Source organism: Alexandromys fortis, unplaced genomic scaffold (assembly GCF_014885135.2).
Source record: "Alexandromys fortis isolate MF-2015 unplaced genomic scaffold, M_Fortis_MF-2015_v1.1 scaffold_185, whole genome shotgun sequence".
NCBI classification, from domain to species: Eukaryota; Metazoa; Chordata; class Mammalia; order Rodentia; family Cricetidae; genus Alexandromys; species Alexandromys fortis.
In genome coordinates, this window is record NW_026068094.1 from 2,627,001 (window position 1) to 2,646,553 (window position 19,553).

Here is a 19,553-nt window from a genome sequence, read left to right on the forward strand (position 1 = left end):
AACATTTGAAAATGTAGGTAGCAGTGTGAGTTGCTACAGCCAATATAGAAAACAATACAGAAATGCTGTTTTAAAAAAATCATCCAGAACCATCATAATTCTGAACATCTGAACAAGGTAATTAAAACATTATGGCAAAGAAGTACCTAAATGCTCACTGTAGAAATGCCGTAAATAGATATCAAGACATGATATTATCATGGTATCTTCTTGAGCGTTATCAGCAGAGGTATGAATAAAGAAATAAGGTCGACATGAACAAATAGATAGTACCCATCATCATAAAGGAAGCTTTGTCACTTTGAAAATGTCATGCCACCTTCTGCAGAGTCTGCGTGATCTCTCACTTGAGATGTGGCACAAGCTTCAAGGAAGAGTGCCCACAGACAGAGAAGGTGTGGGCATACTGTGCTTCCTGCATTGGAACCCTCGCACTCTTGGAATCACCTGCTTATGTTCTAAGAAATACAGTCTGGTTTCTTCTGGAAGGGAAAATAGTTTAAGTTTCTACTGATGAGCCATTGCCATATACAGGAGTATATGATGCTAATGGGAAAAGATGGGTTAACATTTTCAAAAAGGTTTCCAGGTCTAATCTGGTGCTTAATAAATAAAAAACAAAAGATAAACTCAATTAAGCAATTAAGACAAATTCAACATAAAATGAAAAAGAGATAAATGTCTATAACGTATTAAAATTGGTTTTGAAAAAGGTTTAAAAGGAGTTAGAAATAAAAAAAAGTTCTACATAGATTACAAAAATATAAAAAGACTGTATACTGTTTACTATCACCACAATTGCTTGCCCTTAGCTCAAAATGCTATGAACTCATAGCCTAGATAAAGATTTATATCAAAACTAATGTCAAGCCATGTCTAGCATGACCAACCACAGACATTGGGGACATCTGTCTGATGAAAATCTATTCTTATGTATCTGATATAATGATTCTAAGAATAATCTGTACTGAATGAAAAAACAATACATGCTGTTAAGCAATCTTTTCTGTATAAAGAATGAGCCTCATGCCTAGTAAAGATGCAGTCAGATATGATTCCTTTGAGTCTTGTGTCTGTCATTTACCAACTCCTTACCACCTATTCCTGAGACCCTATCCCATTGTTCCCAGTGTCCCGGCTAAACTGGTCTGTGCAGAAAACGTACATGAAATTGGAGGACATTTGAACTAAATGGAGCAAGCAAGACACTCCAAGGAAAATACTACATAATCTCCTCTTTTTGCTGATTGAATATGTTGCCATTGGTACCAGTTAAGTAAACCAGTAAGATACTAATAAGACACATGTACTTGTGTAATAAGAACAAGGAATCTAAAATACAGCAGCATGATTTTAAAACAAGTTTAGTAAGAAAGAAAAAGAAATGAGTAATAGTGTATAGCTTACTTAAGACTTTCTAAGTGAGAAAGTCTTTACCATCCCCTCCTACACATACACAGATACACAGGAGGAAGTTATGAACAATGGCAGATATGCTGGATCATGACTTTGGCCATCAACGTGTGGCATATCACACCACATCATACAACTTAAATGTTTTTGTCCATTAAACTTCAATAAGCCTAGAAGGAATAAAGCTAAAAAAAATAATTCACTAAGATTTCAAACATCTGTGATGGTTTTCCTCTTATTAGACTTTATAGATGAGAATAATGTTACTTCACATACATTATTAAATATGGTCAGACAGTTTTATCCTTCCATCTGTTTACTATTTTTGGACTGTACCCCTGACCTTGTGTCTGCTAAGCAAGCTCTGTACCACTGACCTATACACCCAGCAAGAAATTATTTTCCAATTGGAAGATGCTTTTCTTACAATGTTTATGTGTCTGTACCTGGCAGTGTTTATCAGGATCAAATCTTACTATTCAGGAGAAAAAAATTAGCAGCAATTTTAAATTTTATGGATTAAATATATTCTGCATAGTTTCATAATAAAAGAAATGTCCCCAGTGGTCTCAGCGGTCTCAGTGTTGAATGCTTTGACCCTGGCAGACAGTGCTTTTCTGGGAGGTTCTAGAAATTTCCAGAAACACATTCCTTGACGCATGTCCTCGTGCTCAGCATTCTGCTGTCCTGTTCCCCTCTTCCCTCATTTCCGTTTCACTGTATTTGAATCCTCTGAAGCCCCAAGTCAAAATAATTCTTTTTAAATCATTTTTCTTTACAGCGTAGTTATCATACCAATTGAAAAAGTGATTAACATACGTTTCTAGATACAACTTTTCGATATATCAAAATATATATTTTAAAGAAAAGGCTGAAATCATTTTTGTGTTCTCCAATTAAAAAGCAACTTTAATTTCTTTTAACTTTTCTTCCTCGTATGGATTAAGTTCAGATGGAAACAAATCTGAGGGAAGGGACTTCATGGTTTAGCAGACGGCAAAGGACATAGGGGGGTGGGTTCAAGCAAGAAACTGTCCTTATTTAATAAAACACAATGTGCAATGTTTATACACGACTAAACGATAAATAAAACAAGACAGATAAAGAAGGAACAAGGACTAAAGCAAGGAGAGGACAAAGGAAGGCCGGCGAAGCATGAGAGATGCAACACTCACGTCTGTGGAACAGGTCCCAGTACTCGTCAATCTGGTTCTGCGTAGGGAAATGACCACAGTCATTGAAGTACTTCAGCAGCTCGCTTCTCTCTAACCCTTGCCAGTCTTCTCTCTTGGCAAACATGGTTTCATAAACTAAAAGCCAAAAAGGTAAAATAATATAGCTTCTTTTACAAATAACGTGCCAAGGACAAGTCACCTGAAAAGTCCTTCCCAACCGGAAGCAATGGCAATCCCAGCTTTATTGTCACATGTACGGATGAGTCTTTGGGATTGTAGGAGCCAGGGTGGTGCCAGCCTTTTGGCAAGGGGCGAGAGGAGGGGCTTCTCTTTCTCACTCATTTCCACAGAATTGAAACTCAGTCTGGCTCCCCATGGAGAACACAGGGTGCAGTGGAGGCTGAATCTCTTTCACGACAAGAGATCGCAGAGCTTATTATACATATTCACGCCAAAACTTCATTACAAACTCTAACTCGGAATATTTTACTTTTATTAAGATGTATTCACTGTGTGATAATCCAGAGCACATGCACAGCATAAACCATTCAAATCCCACCTCCCATATTCCTTCCCTGCCACTAATAGCTGCTATTCAATGCTCATGCTGACTTTTAAAACATTTATATGTAAGAGAGGACATGTGGTATTTGTCTTTCTGTGTGTGACTTATTTCACTTTGCATATTGCTGAAAATAAAGGTATTTAACTTTTCTTTACGGCTGACACGCAGTGTGGATATATAAAATGGCTTCTTTATTCACGTATCTGTTGCTAGACACCTAAATTGACCCATGTCTGCACTATTATGACTAGTGTGACCATGAACACGGGTGTGCAGATATGCCGGTGTCTCTTTGACACGCTGCTCTTACTTCCTTGATATACAGTCAGGATGGTTCGGCTGGATCACATGATGTTTGTTTTTCTTTTCTTCCTTTTTAAATTTCTTTTTAAGATCCTGGAGTCTGAGCCTAGAATCCCATGCATAAAAGACAAGTATTCCACAACTGTGTATGACCACCACAACTCTTTTTCATTTTATTTTGAGACGGGATCACCAAGTTGCCTAGGCAGACCTTGAGTTGTGAACCTCTTGTTCTAACCATTAGGTCTGTAACAGCAGATCGACCTATTTATTTTTATTTTTTTTTTAATCTCCTACCTGTTTTTCATAATGGAGCTGCTAATTTAGATGCCCACAAACAGTACATGGAAACCACCGTGTGTCCACAGCATCGCCAGCAGGAACAAGAACCCCAGGTCCCGGACTCCTGACGACTTGGATCAGTAGTCATTACATCCTCCTATTTTTCCCCTTTCAGCTCTCAATTCACACTCTAACCACTTGGATTTCTATTATACTTTGGATTTCTGATTCAGGAATACAATTAGTAGCAAGAGAAAAAGAAAAAAAGAAAAAAAACTCAAGTAATTCCTACCTAAATTCCAAAATATGAATGGCAATGCCAAATCTTCAAAACCATCAGAAACAGAACCAATTAATAACTGATGTAGGTATACGTTTATCTTTGCTTTTCAAATCTACAAATTAAAACTGCTGCTTTTAGGACCTGTTCTCCCCGCCTTGTGGAGCAGAACACAAGGCCTTCTGTTTCTGGCCCTTTGACCAGAAATGCCAGCATCTGTATTTCATTGCCTCAACACCCCTTCTAGCACAGAGCTTTAATCTGTCCAGGGATTTAGGACGCCTGCGGAGTGGCAGGGAGGGGCAACCGTTGCATGAAAATCTAGTTTTTGAGAAAGTTGGCTCCATTATTTTCATGAATTCTCATGATAGTGTAATTTTTTTTAACTTCCATCCTGTCCCTGCTGCATTTCTCTATGCCTTTAATAATATTTTTGTGATGGATCTCTGTGAGTTTGAGGCCAGCCTGGTCTATTAGAACTAGTTCAAGGACAGGCTACAAAACTACAGAGAAAACCTGCCTGGAAAAACAAACAAAAAATGAAAAACAATGTTTTTGGAACTTCTTCATAAACGATAACAACTTACCATGTTCTCTGTGTGTAATCTTCAGGTCCCTTCCCAACTATCAAAATGTAACACATCAATCCCCATAAAAGCAAAAAGTGATTCCAGTTAAGTATAATTTACTTGCATCATTCACTTTCATTCTTCAAGAAATTGGTCTAGTCATATTTAAGCAACACTCAACTGATCAAATAAAAAATAGAAAATCAATGATAAAAATTGATCTTTGGTCATGACAGGGAAATCCACAGAGACAGCTGAACCGAGCTTGTGGGAGTTCAGGAACTCTAAAGCAGTAGCTGGGGAGTCTACACGGGACTAAACTAGGCCCTCTGTATGTGGGTGACAGCTGTGAGTTGTGTAACTGGTCTGTTTGTGAATCCCCTAGGCATTGGGACCAGGATCTATACCTGGTGCATGAACCAGCCATAGGGAGCCAATTCCATATGGTGGGATACCTTGTACAGCCTTGATGCAGGGAGCGGGGTGGGGGGGCAGATGAGATTGAGATTTGGTCCTTTCTCAGGCTTTGTTGACTCCCCATGGGAGGGGTGGATGGAGGCGGGGGTTGAGGGGGAGAAGGGGAGAACAGGAGGAGGAGGATGTTGGTATTTCGATCACATCCAGGGCTTTTATTGGTTATCAGTATTCAAACAAAATGTTTAGCCACAGGGATTAGCGTCTCCAGGTCCTAGGCCCTGCATGCATCTTCGGTGTTCAGACAAACTGCCTGGCTACCCTGGGCTTTAAGTCTCACATAATCTATGCATACTGTAACTACTTAAACCCCTTGCACATGTGCTAGAGTGTCTTTAACACACGACATTCCCACTCGGTCTCTCTCTCTCTCTTTCTCTCTCCATGCTTTTTTCCTACAGGCCTGGACATTACCCTCTTTTCCCTTCCCTTCCCTTTCTTTCCTTTCCCTTTGCTAATAAAACTCTTAAAGTAGATTTTTGTGTGTGTGTATCTTGTGATCTGTTCTCAAGCCCGAAAATATAAGAGGGGAGGAGAGGAATTGTGGTTGGTATGCAAAAATAAATAAAATTATTTTTTAAAAATTGTCTTTGTTTAATGAGCAGAATTCCCAACAACTTGAAGTAATGTGTAAATCAATCTTCTCAGTGTGCATTAATGTTCACCTAGAATTAAAATTTTATACTCATTTCAGGAGTAACCCATCTCTCCCCAAAAGGGCGGAGAACCCAACCATAACTTTCAAGGCCTTCTATGAGCAGTTCAAACTACAAGACTCAGGGCTTAGGCTAAATTATTCGTTTAAAATATCTTGGAAATCTGGATTTTTTTTTTAAATAGTGTCTCATACTGAATATGTCACTTGGTTGGTAAAGTATTTTCCTGCATACATACAACTCTGAGTTCTCCAACACTGCAAGATAAGGTGATATAAACCAGTAATCTCACCCCTTGGGAGGTAGAGGGATGAGGAGCTGGAGTTCAAGGTCATTCTTAGCTACATAGAGAGTTCTAAAGTCAGCCTGGAAAAGTGAGACCCTATCTCAATAGATGATAGATAGATGTATCTACAGACAGACAGACAGATGGATGAGAGATAGACAGATCATCTCTAAGTAATGTGGCTGGTTTGTTCTCTTCTTCAGGAAAGAATAGACTCATTCCTTCTTTATGAACCTTAGGTCTCTGGAGTAGCTTGGATTTTTATCTTCTGTGATCTGACTTTTTGCCTGTCTTTCCAGTACTGTCCCTGTCACGAGCCATTTCCCCCCTAAAAATCATTACAGAAACCATCACCCTGGGGAGTCTGCAGAGAACCCCACACCCATAATTATGTTCTATTGAGAGAACCTGCCCCACACCCAATTAACTTATCTGTTAGCAGAACGCGCCTCACATTCCAGCTATCCAGGGAACCAGGTGTGGCAACTTGTGACTTCTTGCGTGACGAACCTGGCCTACGTGACCGGGACCACGCGGCGAGATCCTGTACCCTGCCCTCCAAGTCCTCATCCAGGGCCTGTATAAACAGCAACCATGATCCTAATAAAGGGGGCTTTGACAAATCTGCTTGGCCTCCTTCTTCTGTCCTAGCTCATTCCCTTCCAGGTAGTGCCCCTCCGAGACCCTGGAATAACTGATTGCAGGGTGGGTTACAAACCCCTAGACTGAGTAACCCCACCCAACGCAATCGACATGTCCCTTTAAATATCCTTTTACACTTTGTGTCGCCAAAGGAGAATTTTACTGTTTATAAACTGAAGATTTAATGAATGAATCCAAGTACACAGAATGCCACCTTAAAATACAAATCCCAATGTAAACTAAAGTTTGCCTTCTTGGCTAGGAGTAGATAAAAGGTTTTTTCATTGTCTAAAACTTCATTCTAAACTTAGTAGCTAACAAGAAGAGACTACAATACTTACATTTTTTCCTGTCCATCCATTCCTCTAGCTCTCCAAAGTTTATAATCTGTCTTGTCCTCCAAAGACCAAGGCGATGTCTAATACGGTGGATGAAGCACTGATACATGATGATAACTGCTTTCAAACTTGGTCCATGATACGAAGACTATGAAAATAAAAAAACATGATAATGCTCTTCATATATTTCTATTAGTTATACCTATTTGGGCATCTACAATGAACAGTTTAGGTTAAAGCCATTCTTGAAAGTCTTCTGCATAGAAAAATGCCTCCACCACTGTCTGCTGTTCCCTGACAGCTGCTCTCATCAAGATATCTTTTGTGCTGGTTAGTTTCTTGTTATTGTGACACAAGCTAGATTCATCTGGGAAGAAGAAGCCACAATTGAGAAAATGTCCAATTGCGTTGCCTGTAGGTAAGTCTTTGGGGACATTTCCTTGATTAACTATTGCACATAAGGACCCAGCCAACCAGTTGTGCCAGCCCTGAGCAAGTGGTGCTGGGTGTATGGGAAACCAAGGCAAACAAGTCATGTCAAGAAAGCCGGTAAGTACCACTCCATGGCTTCTGCTTCAGCACCTGACTGCAGTTCCTTTTCCTTCCCTGCCTTCCTCCAGTGACTGAGATCATGCTGGGTAAAGAACAAACACCACTCTCACAAGTTGCCACTGGTCCTGGTAATTTATGACAGCAAGACAAAAAAGGAGAGCAACCGAGGACACATTTCCTCCTGTGTCCGACTGTACTCCTCTGAGTTGAAAGTAAAAGTAAATCCAGCTTTACATTGCTTTTTGTCAAGTAATTAGTAATACTAAAAAAGTAGCTAATATAAAATATAGGATAAAATATAGGTTAGGTTTTCTAACAATAGTATAATACGAAAGTCATCATAAATTATTGATTGATATTTCCCAATTCTTACTGACTTAAAAGCATTTCAGTCGGTCTTTTCTGTGACTCTGTCATGTGGCTTCTTTCAGCACAGTGACACTTAGTGGCACAAATTTCCTCTCCTGATTAGCAAGAGCAGACCCTTCCTTGTTTACTTTCCATTTGTCCTGTTCCATCTGTGAAGCAGCAGCTACTGTCTTTTTTACTAATTTTTGTGCTGCTCAGGGCTTTGTAAGAGAACATTAAAGACTAGTGTAGCTTCTTAACCCTAGTACCTATCTTAATAAATGTGTTTGTGTTGATTTATTTCAACTCTTAGGAAATGATATAATAGGCCTTAAGAATCCTGTCTAAGAAATCTCAACTCCATAATATACAAATCAAGAAATCAGTCATCAAAGGAACAAATAATCCAATAAAAAAAAATGGAGTACAGACCTAAACAGAGAACTATCAACAGAGGAATCTAAAATGGCTGAAAGACGCTTAAGAAAATGTTCAACATCCTTAGTCATAAGAGAAATGCAAATCAAACCAACTCTGAGATTTCATCTTACACTTGTAAGAATGGCCAAGATCAAAAACATTGATGACAACTTATTCTGGAGAGGTTGTGGGGAAAAGGGAACACTCCTGCATTGCTGGTGGGAGTGCAAGCTGGTACAGCCCCTTTGAATGTCAGTGTGGTGATTTCTCAGAAAATTAGGAAACAACCTTCCTCAAGACCCAGTAATACCACTTTTCGGTATATATCCAAAAAATGCTCAATCGTACCATAAAGACATGTGCTCAACTATGTTCACAGCAGCGTTGTTCGTCATAGTCAGAACCTGGAAACAAACCTAAATGACCCTCGACTGAAGAATCGATAAGGAAAATGTGGTACATTTACATATTGTTGTACTACACAGCAGGAAAAACTAATGACATCTTGAATTTTGCAGGAAAATGGATGGAGCTAGAAAACATTATTTTGAGTGAGATAACCCAGACACAGAAAGACAATTATCACATGTACTCACCCACAAGTGGTTTTTAAACATAAAGCAAAGAAAAGCAGCCCACAAATCACAATCCCAGAGACCCCAGACAACAATGAGGACCACCCTAAGAGAGACATACATAGATATAATCTACATGGGAAGTAGAAAAAGACAAGATCTCCTGAGTAAATTGGGAGCATTGAGACCTTGGGAGAGGGCTGAAGGGGAGGGGTGAGACAGGGAGGGGAGCAAAGAAAAATGTAGAGCTCAATAAAAATGAATAATAAAATAAAGGAATCCCATCTAAACACTGACATATGGCAATAACCAAGAGGGTTTTTATTACAAAGCCTCTTAAAGTAAGAAGGAAAACATACTTAAATGAGTAAGTCCATGAAATAAAATTCAAAATAATAAAATAAAATAAAAAGATATTCTAAATAGTTGCCTTAAGCTCATATTCATAAGCAGACACTTAAATATGTAAGTAATAAATACAGGAAACACCAACTGTGATTTAGATATCCATTTTCTAGCCAGTAAAATGTTACTGACTATCTTAGTCAAGCAGAAGTGAAGAAGGCACTGTCTCTTTCCTCAATTTGGTATCTAACTCTTACCTGTTTATCAGGTTATCGTCTTTCTAAAAAATGTAATTCCTTTATAATAGAAATCTTATATATCCATTAAATTTTCTTCAAGAAGCCAGGTGATGGGAACACACACATTTAATCCCAGCAGTCAGGAGGTAGAGGCAGGTGGATCTCTGTGAGTTCAAGGCCAGCATGATCTACAGAGCTAGTTCTAGAACGGCAAGGACTGTTACACAGAGAAACCCTGTCTCAGAAGAAAAAAAAGTGTCTGCACAGTTCAGAACATTTCTGCAATTTATTTCGAGCCTAATGCCTGTTTCTTTGACTAAGTAGAAACATAAAATGGCACATTGGGGTCAGCAGAATTGTTTTTGCTAATATTCTGAATCAGTCTCTTAGGCAAGTGTGCCTTCTGAATATCCTGCTCACGCCCATACATTTTAGAAACATTCTGTTTTTATGGCAACTAGAGTCATGGAAATAGCTGTCTTTGTTCCAGAAACTATGTACAGTAATGAGAGAATTCTACAAAGGAAATACTGAGATAAATCACAGTCGAAGAGAAATAGGTCTAGCCCATAAACATTAAAGCAGTAACCAGAGATAAAAGAAAATAAGAACATCATTGTTCATAGAAAATCAAGAAGGAAGTTAGGTTAAGTCAAAAGACTGTAATGTTGTAAGGAATGACTGTGGCAAGGGCTTCTGTTGTTTTAGTATTGATAAACTTGTGGAGTATTCTGAAGAAAAATCAAGTTCATTTTTAACTAAAAGTTTATTTTAAATATATTCAATTCATGTGTAGCTATATCACTTTCCCCCATAATCATGTCCCTTCCCTCGAACCCATCCCATTCTCCCTCACTTCCTCTCAAATTGCTGGTATCTTTTTCTTTGTTTTTGTTTTTTTACACACACATTTTATACACACACACGCGCGCGCGCGCGCACGCACATGACAGATATATGCATGACAGATATATATATATAAATACAACCAGCACAGTAGTTTTGCTTTTTATGTGTATATGACTTCAAGGATGACTGTTTTGAAAAAGTTAACTACTTTAAGTGGCATAAGGACAGCTCCAGAGTGAGAAGGTTTCAGTTGGGTACAACAGGGCAGCTGCATAATAAGAAGCAGAGACTTGGCTGAGGCAAAGGAGCTCCTCTCAGTGGGAGAAGAGGCAGGACAGAATAATTAACAAAATAAATAACCTTGTCACAAGGTCCTTTGAAAGAAATTTAAGATCAAAGGGTAAATATTTCATCTTTTCTGTGGCCCATTCTCCTTTTTGAGTTGTAAATCCACATTCCCAATGAACTTCTAGCTATCTAAAACATCTCTCACAGGCTCATCAAACTCAGTGTTTGTGGTAGTTTGAACGTATTTGCTCTTGAAGAATGGCGCTATTATGAGGTGTAGCTTTTTTAAAACAAACATATTTAATTATTTATGCATTCATTCATTTTTCATCCTGGCTGCAGATTCCTCTTCCTCCTCTCTTCCCAGTCTTCCCTCCTCAGCCCCCACTCATTCTCACCCCCAATCCAATGGACAAGTCTCCCACAGATATTAACAAAACATGGCGTATCAAGTTGCACTAAAACTAAGCACCTCCCCAAGTATTAAGGTTGGGTAAGGCAACCCAAATGAGGAACAGGGTCCCACAAGCCAGTAAAAGAATAAAAGAGAACCCTTGTTCCCATGGTTAGAAGTCCAATAAGAGAACCAAGCTACACAACTATAGCATATGTGCAGAGTGCCTAGCTCAGTCTCATTTGGGCTCCCTGGTTGTTGGTTCAGTCTCTGTGAGCCTCTATGATTCCAGGTTAATTGATTCTATGAGTTTTCTTGTGGTGTCCTTCTCCCCTCTGACTCCTACAATTCTTTCTCCTTCTCTTCAGTGGGATTCCCCAAACTCAACTTAATGCTTGGCTGTGGGTTTGCATCTATTTCTATTAGCTGCTGAAAGATACCTCTCTGATGACAATTGGGCTGGGCACCAATCTGGTCACAGGGGATGAGCAGCTCAGGCTACTTATCCACTATTGCTAGGAATCTTATCTGGAGTCATCCTTGTAGATTACTGGGAGATTCTGTTGCACCAGACTTTTGCCTGACACCAAAATGCCCACATCCACTGAGCATTCAGTACTTGCTCTCTCCTTTGGGTATATGCCCAAGAACAGTAGAGTCCCAGCCTTCTGAGAAATGTGTGCTAACTTACATGGTGGCTGTACAATTTTGCACTCCCATAAGTAATGGGGGAGTGTTCCCCTTGCTCCACATACTCTCCAGCATGAATTGTCACTTGTATTTTTGATCTTAGCCATTATAACAGGCATAAGATAGAATCTCAGAGTAGTTTTGATTTGCATTTTCATGATGCATATGGATGTTGAACATCTCCTTATGTGTTTCTCAGCCATTTGAGATTGTTCTGTTGAGAATTTTCTGTTTAGATCTGTATCCCATTTTTTAATTGGATGATTTGTTTTGACGATATCTAATTACTGGCATTTTCTTTTATATATTTTGGTCATGGTGAATCATCTTTTTAATGTATTCTTGAATTCTGCTTGCCAGTATTCTATTGAGTATTTTTGCATCAATATACATGGATAATTCTCTTTCTTTGTTGAGTCTTTGTGTAGTTTGAGTATGAGAGTAGGTAAAGCCTCATAGAAAGAATTTGACAATGTTCCTACTGTTTCTAGCTTGTGGAATGCTTTGGAGAGTAATAGGATTGGCACCTCTCTGAAAGTCTGATAGAATCCTGTGTTAAAATCATCTGGCACTGGGCTTTTTTGGTTGGGAGACTTTTAATTACTGCTTCTATTCTGTTTGCAGGTATAGGTCAACTTAAACTGTTTATCTCATGTTGATTTAACTTTGGTAAGAGGTATCTATCAAGAAAGTTGTTCATTTCTTTTAGATTTTCCAATTTTGTGGAGTACAGGTTTATGAAATATAACCTAATGATTCTCTGGATTTCCTCAGAGTTCATTTTTATGACCCCCCCTTTAGTTTCTGATTTTGTTGATTTGAATATTCTCTTTTCCTACATCAATCTAGACAATTCCTCACTGGCATGCCCAGGGATTTGCTTTCATAGTGAGTCTACATACTGTCAACTTGACAATATTAAGCGTTGCACAGCCATGGGTAGCTGTGTACACAGTATAGAAGATCATAACGTAGAGAACTGAACAGAAGAGTGCAGGTGGTTGTGCCTCGGCCCTGTAGACCACCGAATGGGAGGGTTGGTTGCCTCTCTGCACTGTGGACCATGGAATGGGAGGGTTGGTTGCCTCTCTGCACTGTGGACCATGGAATGGGAGGGTTGGTTGCCTGAATGACTTGGAGTTTATAAAAATAATCAGGAGACAGAATTTTTCTGGCCAAGATTAAAAATAATCAAAACAATAAGAAAACAGTGTGCAATCAAAATTTGGAATTTACTAATTTCTAAAGCATATGCCAAGGAGCACCATGTGCTGGTCAGGACAGAAGCCAGAGACAGGAGATTATATGTCCTTGTCAGGAAGTTCACACTTCATGTCCAGTCAGTGTAAGGTAGCATAAGACCAGGAGAACTAAGGAACAATGATGAATTTATAACATACGGCACAGACTACAGAGGACTAAATGAGAATAAGCTCACAGTCAAGGAAATCAGCTGGAAATCCACTGTACTTATTCATGTGAGAACAGATTAAAATAAAATCCGGGGGATAGGAAGCAGAGAAAAAGATAATGTAAAAATATGTGAAACTCATAGCAATTGGGTATGGCAATAAAAATGTCAAAAACGCAGTCAATTCTAAGCAGTGTCCTGCACAGTTGATGTACTGCATAGGCAGTGCAAAGGAGAAAGTACTTGGGAAAGTAAGAAAATGAGTTCATTTCAGGCTATATGAAGTGTGACCTAGCTATGGAAAGTTCAAGTAGGCAGTGTAACACCTGGGTCTGAGCTACAGAGACAGGTCTATGATTTGGCTTTGATTAGATTCAGAAACAGTCTTGCCCAGAGTATTTCAAGTAGGTGGCAAGAGATGTAGAAAGCGCACAGTCTTTGGGACCAGACAGGCATTCATCAGCCATTTCTCTCAACTCTGAGCACTGGATTTTACATATCTGAGCTTGGATTTCTTCCCTTGTCAAACAGACACATCAGCTACCTAAAAGAATCAGTAATGGGTTAAGTATAATAAGAGTTTACCTGGTGATGCAACCCAGGTCCAGAAAGACAAATATAATAACTACTCACTCACGTGTGACTTTTTAGACACAAAGCAAAGAAAAACCAGCCTAAAGTCCACAACCCCAGAGAACCTAAACAACAAAGAGAACCCCTAAGAGAGGCATACATGGATCTAAATAGGAAGGAAAAAAGGACAAGATCTCCTGAGTAAATTGGGAGTGTGGAGCGCACGAAAGAGGGTAGAGGAGAAGGCGGAGGGAGGGGAGCAGAGAAACACGTATAACCCAATAAAAACAATTTCAAAAGTTTATTTCTTACGAGACATTAGATTTAATATCAGAATGATATATAACGATGTATGTAAAATACGTCATCATATATAATGATAACATAATGGGTACACTCATCCTTACACATAGCAGAGAGCTGTGTTCTTACACACAGGTGCTGAGGGGCACAACTGCAAGCCCTTCCCGAGAGCTACTCTGTGAAACGTGCACACTTCTCATTCATTTTAGTCTTTATAACTTCCAAGCTTTCGCCCTCAAGATGAGGACATTTCTTATGTTCTCACAGTGTTACCAACGTCTATTTGGGGTTTTCTTGGATTTGAGCAGCCAAAAGAATACTTGTGGTTTATTCTGAAAATTGGGGTTGCTGATTCTGAAAGTTGCCAAGATGGATGTTGAGGGAAGAGAATGGTTGCATACAGTTCTTTTCAAAAGGAAACATTTCACACTGCAGGAATACCCAGAGGCTTGGGAAAAAGAAAGCTTCCAGTTATTGTAACTCGAGAATAAATAGCAAAAAAAAAAAAAAAAAAAAAATATGACAATTGGCTCTGGTTTAAGAACTGCCGAGCTACAGATAAACCTAGTATTTTATTCCATGTTCAAATTCTCAGGAGAGAAAACTGCTCCAAGTGAAAATTATTTATTTCATTTTCTTAATCAAAAACGTGTAGGTAGAACTTTGTTGGAAAAATTACACAACTACTTCCAGCAGACTATTCAAAATTCCATAATTGAATCTACATGAGCAAATGCAAAGACGCTTGCCTGTGAGGCATCTCTTACCTTAGTCCTTATTCTTTGAAGTCTTTTACGTTCAAGCCATCCCCTGATAAATGCTTGTGTGACGGTGATCAGTTTAATAATTCTTTTAGTAAACACAAGTTTGTTTCTTTTCTGGAACAATTGGTAAATTTCTATGTGTGGCCCAATTCTTTTAACTTTACTGTCTATTTTATCTGACTTCAAAACAGTCTTTGACCTAAAAATAAAATATTAAAACTTCTTAGCAATAGCTAGAAACATAAACATATCTACAGTCTTAAATTCTTTAGATGATGATTTACACACACACACACACACACACACACACACACACCTTAGTACTGAGGATTCAAGCTGTGATCTCCTGTACAAGCACTCTACCACTGAGCTACATCCCTAGTTCTTTTTATGTTTTTAATTTGATACACAGTCTTACTAGGTTGCTCAAAATAGCCTTGAACTCACTGTATCCCAAACAAGTATGGAACTCATGAGTTTCCCTGCCCCAGCCTCTAGAGAAGTTAAGATTACAGGCCTTTACTATTAGGTCAGCCTTCAATGACAAATACATTGAAACAAAAAATGTACTATGACTTGTACATAGAAGTTAACATGACACGTCACTTAACTATGCTGATAAAGTTCCAGAGAAGGCTGAAATGCTAGAATCAATATACCACGTATAACATGAAACTTCCAATGGGAAAAAAAATCAAAAGAAAGTGAATATTTTAAACATATCCACAACTATTCAAAGATAGAGGGTGAGTATAAATAATTTTCATGTCCCTTTAGTTCTACTTTAAATATCAAATCATTTGTCGCATATATGCCAACTCAGCATCACATGGAAATCCAGACCATAGACCTGAGAGGGGCAATAGTGTGGCAAGCAGGATCCTGGGCTACAGAATAAACCACAGAAACTGTGATCAGTCTTCAATACTAATGTAAATAATCCTGCAGCACTAATGATAAGCATAGAAGAAAACCACTAGTTCTCTGCCATGAGTACGTATATAGTATGAGTATGTAGCCTTGGCACCTTTGTATCTATAAAAATCATAGATAAGATTTATTTTTAACATGGTAACTAGTTTCTCAAAATATTTCAGTGTCTATTTCTCTCACAAATTCTTAGCATATAGATATAGATACTAAAAAGCAGAACTATTTTATGTCTCCTATGCACATATCTAGAGGAGATGCACAGAGAAGTTTACCCACCACAGCTGCCTCTTCTCCAGTGCAGGCCTCAGGATTTCACACCCAGTTTTCTTAATGCTCAGAGTAAATCTTTGACTCAAACTAGCTGTGGCTGTGGTTTTGCTTTATTTTCTTCTAGCCTGTTTTTATTTTTGCATTAAGTGGGTCCTCGAGCAAGTCTGGTGTGGGAGGTCCTTCTGTCTATGTGTTGCTTTTATTGGCTAATGAATAAAGAAACTCCCTTGGCCTGTTGATAGGGAAAAACTTAGGTAGGTGGGGGAAAACTGGACTGAGTGCTGGAAGAAAGAAGGTGGAGCGGGAGATGCCATATAGCCCCACTGGAGACAAACACCAGAACTTTAGCCAGTAAGCCACAGCCATGTGCAATATAGATACTAATAGAAATGGATTAAATTCAGATGTAAGAGTTAGACAATAAGAAGCTAAAGCTAATGGGACAAGCAATGATTTAATTAGTATGGTATCTGTGTGATTATTTCAGGTCTAAGCTAGACAGTGTCTTCTCACCATGGCAAGGAAACTACACCCATGAAATATCAGCAGTATAGTTGTATAACCAAGACCTGTGTAATGACAACATCAGTTGCCATGCCAACTGATTGAGATGGGGGAAATTTAAGAAGACCTCAATCCTAGATGAAGAACTCCAGTCAATCAATAGATTCTGAGAGTAAGAATTTAAGAGCCAGAGCCCAGGACACACCTGCCACTATATAGTATCTCCTGGGCAAGACCAGGAAAATACACTCATGAAATCCCAACAGTATGGCAACACTAACTGACCTGCCTGAGTGAACTGGAAAATTTCTCAAGGCTCCACTTCTAGATGAGAGTTAGAGGGCATTAATGGCTGCCGAGAGAGGAGGAAGCAGTGTTCTCCGGGAACAAGCCCTGATGGAGGAAGGTCATTGGTTAATTAAATAAAGAAACTGCTTGCCCTGATAGGTTAAAACATAGGTGGGAGGAGTAAACAGAACAGGATGCTGGGGGGAAGAGGAAGTGAGCTCAGACTCGACAGCTCTGCTCTGGAGCAGAGACGCCATGCTCAGCTCTCCCGGGTAGACGCGATAACTCTGCGCTCAGAGACACACGCGATGAAGCTCCGACCCAGGATGGACATAGGCTAGAATCTTCCCAGTAAGCGCACCTTGGGTTGCTTACACACATTATTAGAAATGGGCTAGCCCTGGTGCGAGAGTTAGCCGAGAAGAGGCTAGATATAATGGGCAAGCAGTGTTTAAAAGAATACAGTGTCCGTGTAATTATTTCGGGGCATAAGCTAGCAGGTGGCCAGGGTGCTGGGGACGCAGTCCCGCCGCTCCTATCACTACAAAGCCCTTCCATGATTTGCCCATTCCAAGAAATCAGCACACATACACATGCACATATACCCACATGTGTATTGTGCATATACATACAACAGTAATAAAGAAGAGGTCATGAACTTGGGAGGGAGAGGTGGATCGCAGCAGTAGTTGGGGAGGAAAGGGTAGTGGTAATGCAGCTGCTGAGTTCATGAATGATGTTCTCAAAACATTTCTTTTTAAAAATGCAGACATTAAAAATATGTTGGAAGTGATTTTTTTTTAACAACTGAAAAAGAACAGTTTGCCTTAGGGTCTAAATATACAGACATTGGTCGGGAATGAGTGGATAATAACTAGCATTTAAAGCAGACAAAGCCAAGATAGGATAATTTATGGAGGACTTTCTAGAAAAGCTTTAACTATTTTTACAAATAAAGCATTCGAAAAGAAGCTAAAAATTATACTGACAGATGAATTTTGATGAGGACAATAATAAAATAGGCAAAAGGGCAGAGAATTTAACCCAGCAAGAGTGCTTGTCTTGCATGCACATGGCCCTGAGATTGGTCCCCAACACTGAAAAACCAGTCACAAACGTCACACAGGTTGGATAAAAAGAAAGAGTAAAATTCCATGTGAAATCCTTTCTGTCACGCCAACAAGTTGATTTTCAAGTACTGTCTGCTCTTAATTTGTCAGAGAAGAGCCTATTTCATGCCTTTAATGTAATTTCCCTAGGTAGCAAAAAGTTCCCGATACTGAAAAAACATAGATTTACTAATGTTTGTAAATCATTTCCTTTTTTTTAATGATAGACTTTTGCAAAATTTGGTGTCCCTGATATTTTCTGTCATTTAACCCTGAACTACTTTTTATTTTACTTTGAAAGTTAATATAAGTCCTATTTGGGGTGACATTATAAAGCCACAAAGTTTGCATTGCCCTTGGGGGTCAGTGATATTTCCTTAGTTCCAAGTGATGGATGGCTACATCCCTATAGAGTAAATGTACAGAAACAGTGGTTACTGGGAATTCCTGCTGAACATACCTGATACCACTTATTCAAATCACCAAGAGCCCATTCCTGCCTTTCCCTCATATTTTCCCATATGCCCTGTGATAAGGTACACACATGTCATTAATTGTGTTTTTTGAAAGGAACATTGGAAGCATGATAGCTTTATGAAGTTTGCATTTTCTAAACAATTTATCACAGAAAAAAAGGACTTATTGGTACAGTTTTAAGCAGCTATTACAGATCTGTTAGATGGGGTAAAAGAATGTACCAGGATGGCAGGATGACTTCTTATCCAGAAGCATAAGCTTCTTAAACTAAGGCCAGCATGACCAGCAATTTGTAATTCCTATTTATTTTCTATTAAAGTTGAGAAAAACCCTTTGAATGACTACATATAATTTATTATTCCTTTAACTTATATGTACTACAATAAATAGCCTCTAAGAGATACTGAAATGTTTCCAAAAATCTGTTAGTGTTCAAGAAAAACAAATACCTAATGAAATTTTTGGTCACATTGTAAGTTATAAATTCACAATATATATTAAACAATACATGCTAATCTATTTTATCTGTGGAATAAGTGAAATAGAAAAATGTAGAACTCAATAAAAAAAGAAATAAGTGAAATATGTAAAATGCCTTTTTTTGAGCTCATTGTGTTAGTATTTCTAAATTTTTAATAAAAATCACATTTCGGTATGTTGTCACTTCCTATACTCTTAGAATTTAGGAAGTACAGAGGCAGGATTTCAAGGCTAGCCTAGGCTACATAACAAGTTTGAAGCTAGCCCGGAGTATAAGAGAACTAGAATTAACTGAAGAAATACAAGCTGGAGAGAGAAGGGGTGAAGGGAAAGACTAGAAAGAGGAGTGAATGAGAACAAAGGAAAATGGCATATGCATATGAAAACGACATGCTGAACCCCATTACTAGCCTAAAGATATGCATTTAAATAACTAGTGAGTTCAAAAGGACATTAAAACATCCTTTAGTGTTAAAGGATGGATCAGTCTTCAAGAAGGAAGTTCCTGCTGCCTTAGTCATTGTCACATGATAGAACATGTCTCAGCATATACATGTCTGTGCTTACTGCATCCCTTTTTCTTCATATGTTAATAACATTGGTCAACGAGGCAGTATTAAAGCATCAGTTGCTGAATGAGAGAGTATGTGTCTCAAAATGTGCTTTTGATTGAATCTTCATCTACAGCGAAAACAACTATCCCTAAAATAGTTGGAATCCCAAACTTTTCTCTAAATAGTCACTGAAAAATTTGTTTG

General features: G+C 38.7%; 1 protein-coding gene across 1 annotated transcript in view; it reads right to left on the reverse strand.

Annotated features, from left to right (window-relative positions):
• Iqcm (IQ motif containing M) overlaps positions 1-19,553 on the reverse strand; it is a 287,351-nt gene that overhangs the window by 146,969 nt on the left and 120,829 nt on the right. Inside the window, exons 8-10 of the mRNA XM_050123207.1 lie at positions 14,738-14,933; positions 6,987-7,131; positions 2,589-2,723 (exon numbers count right to left, since the gene is read on the reverse strand). Coding sequence (XP_049979164.1) covers positions 2,589-2,723; positions 6,987-7,131; positions 14,738-14,933 — 476 coding nt within the window. The remainder of the gene's footprint in view (positions 1-2,588; positions 2,724-6,986; positions 7,132-14,737; positions 14,934-19,553) is intronic.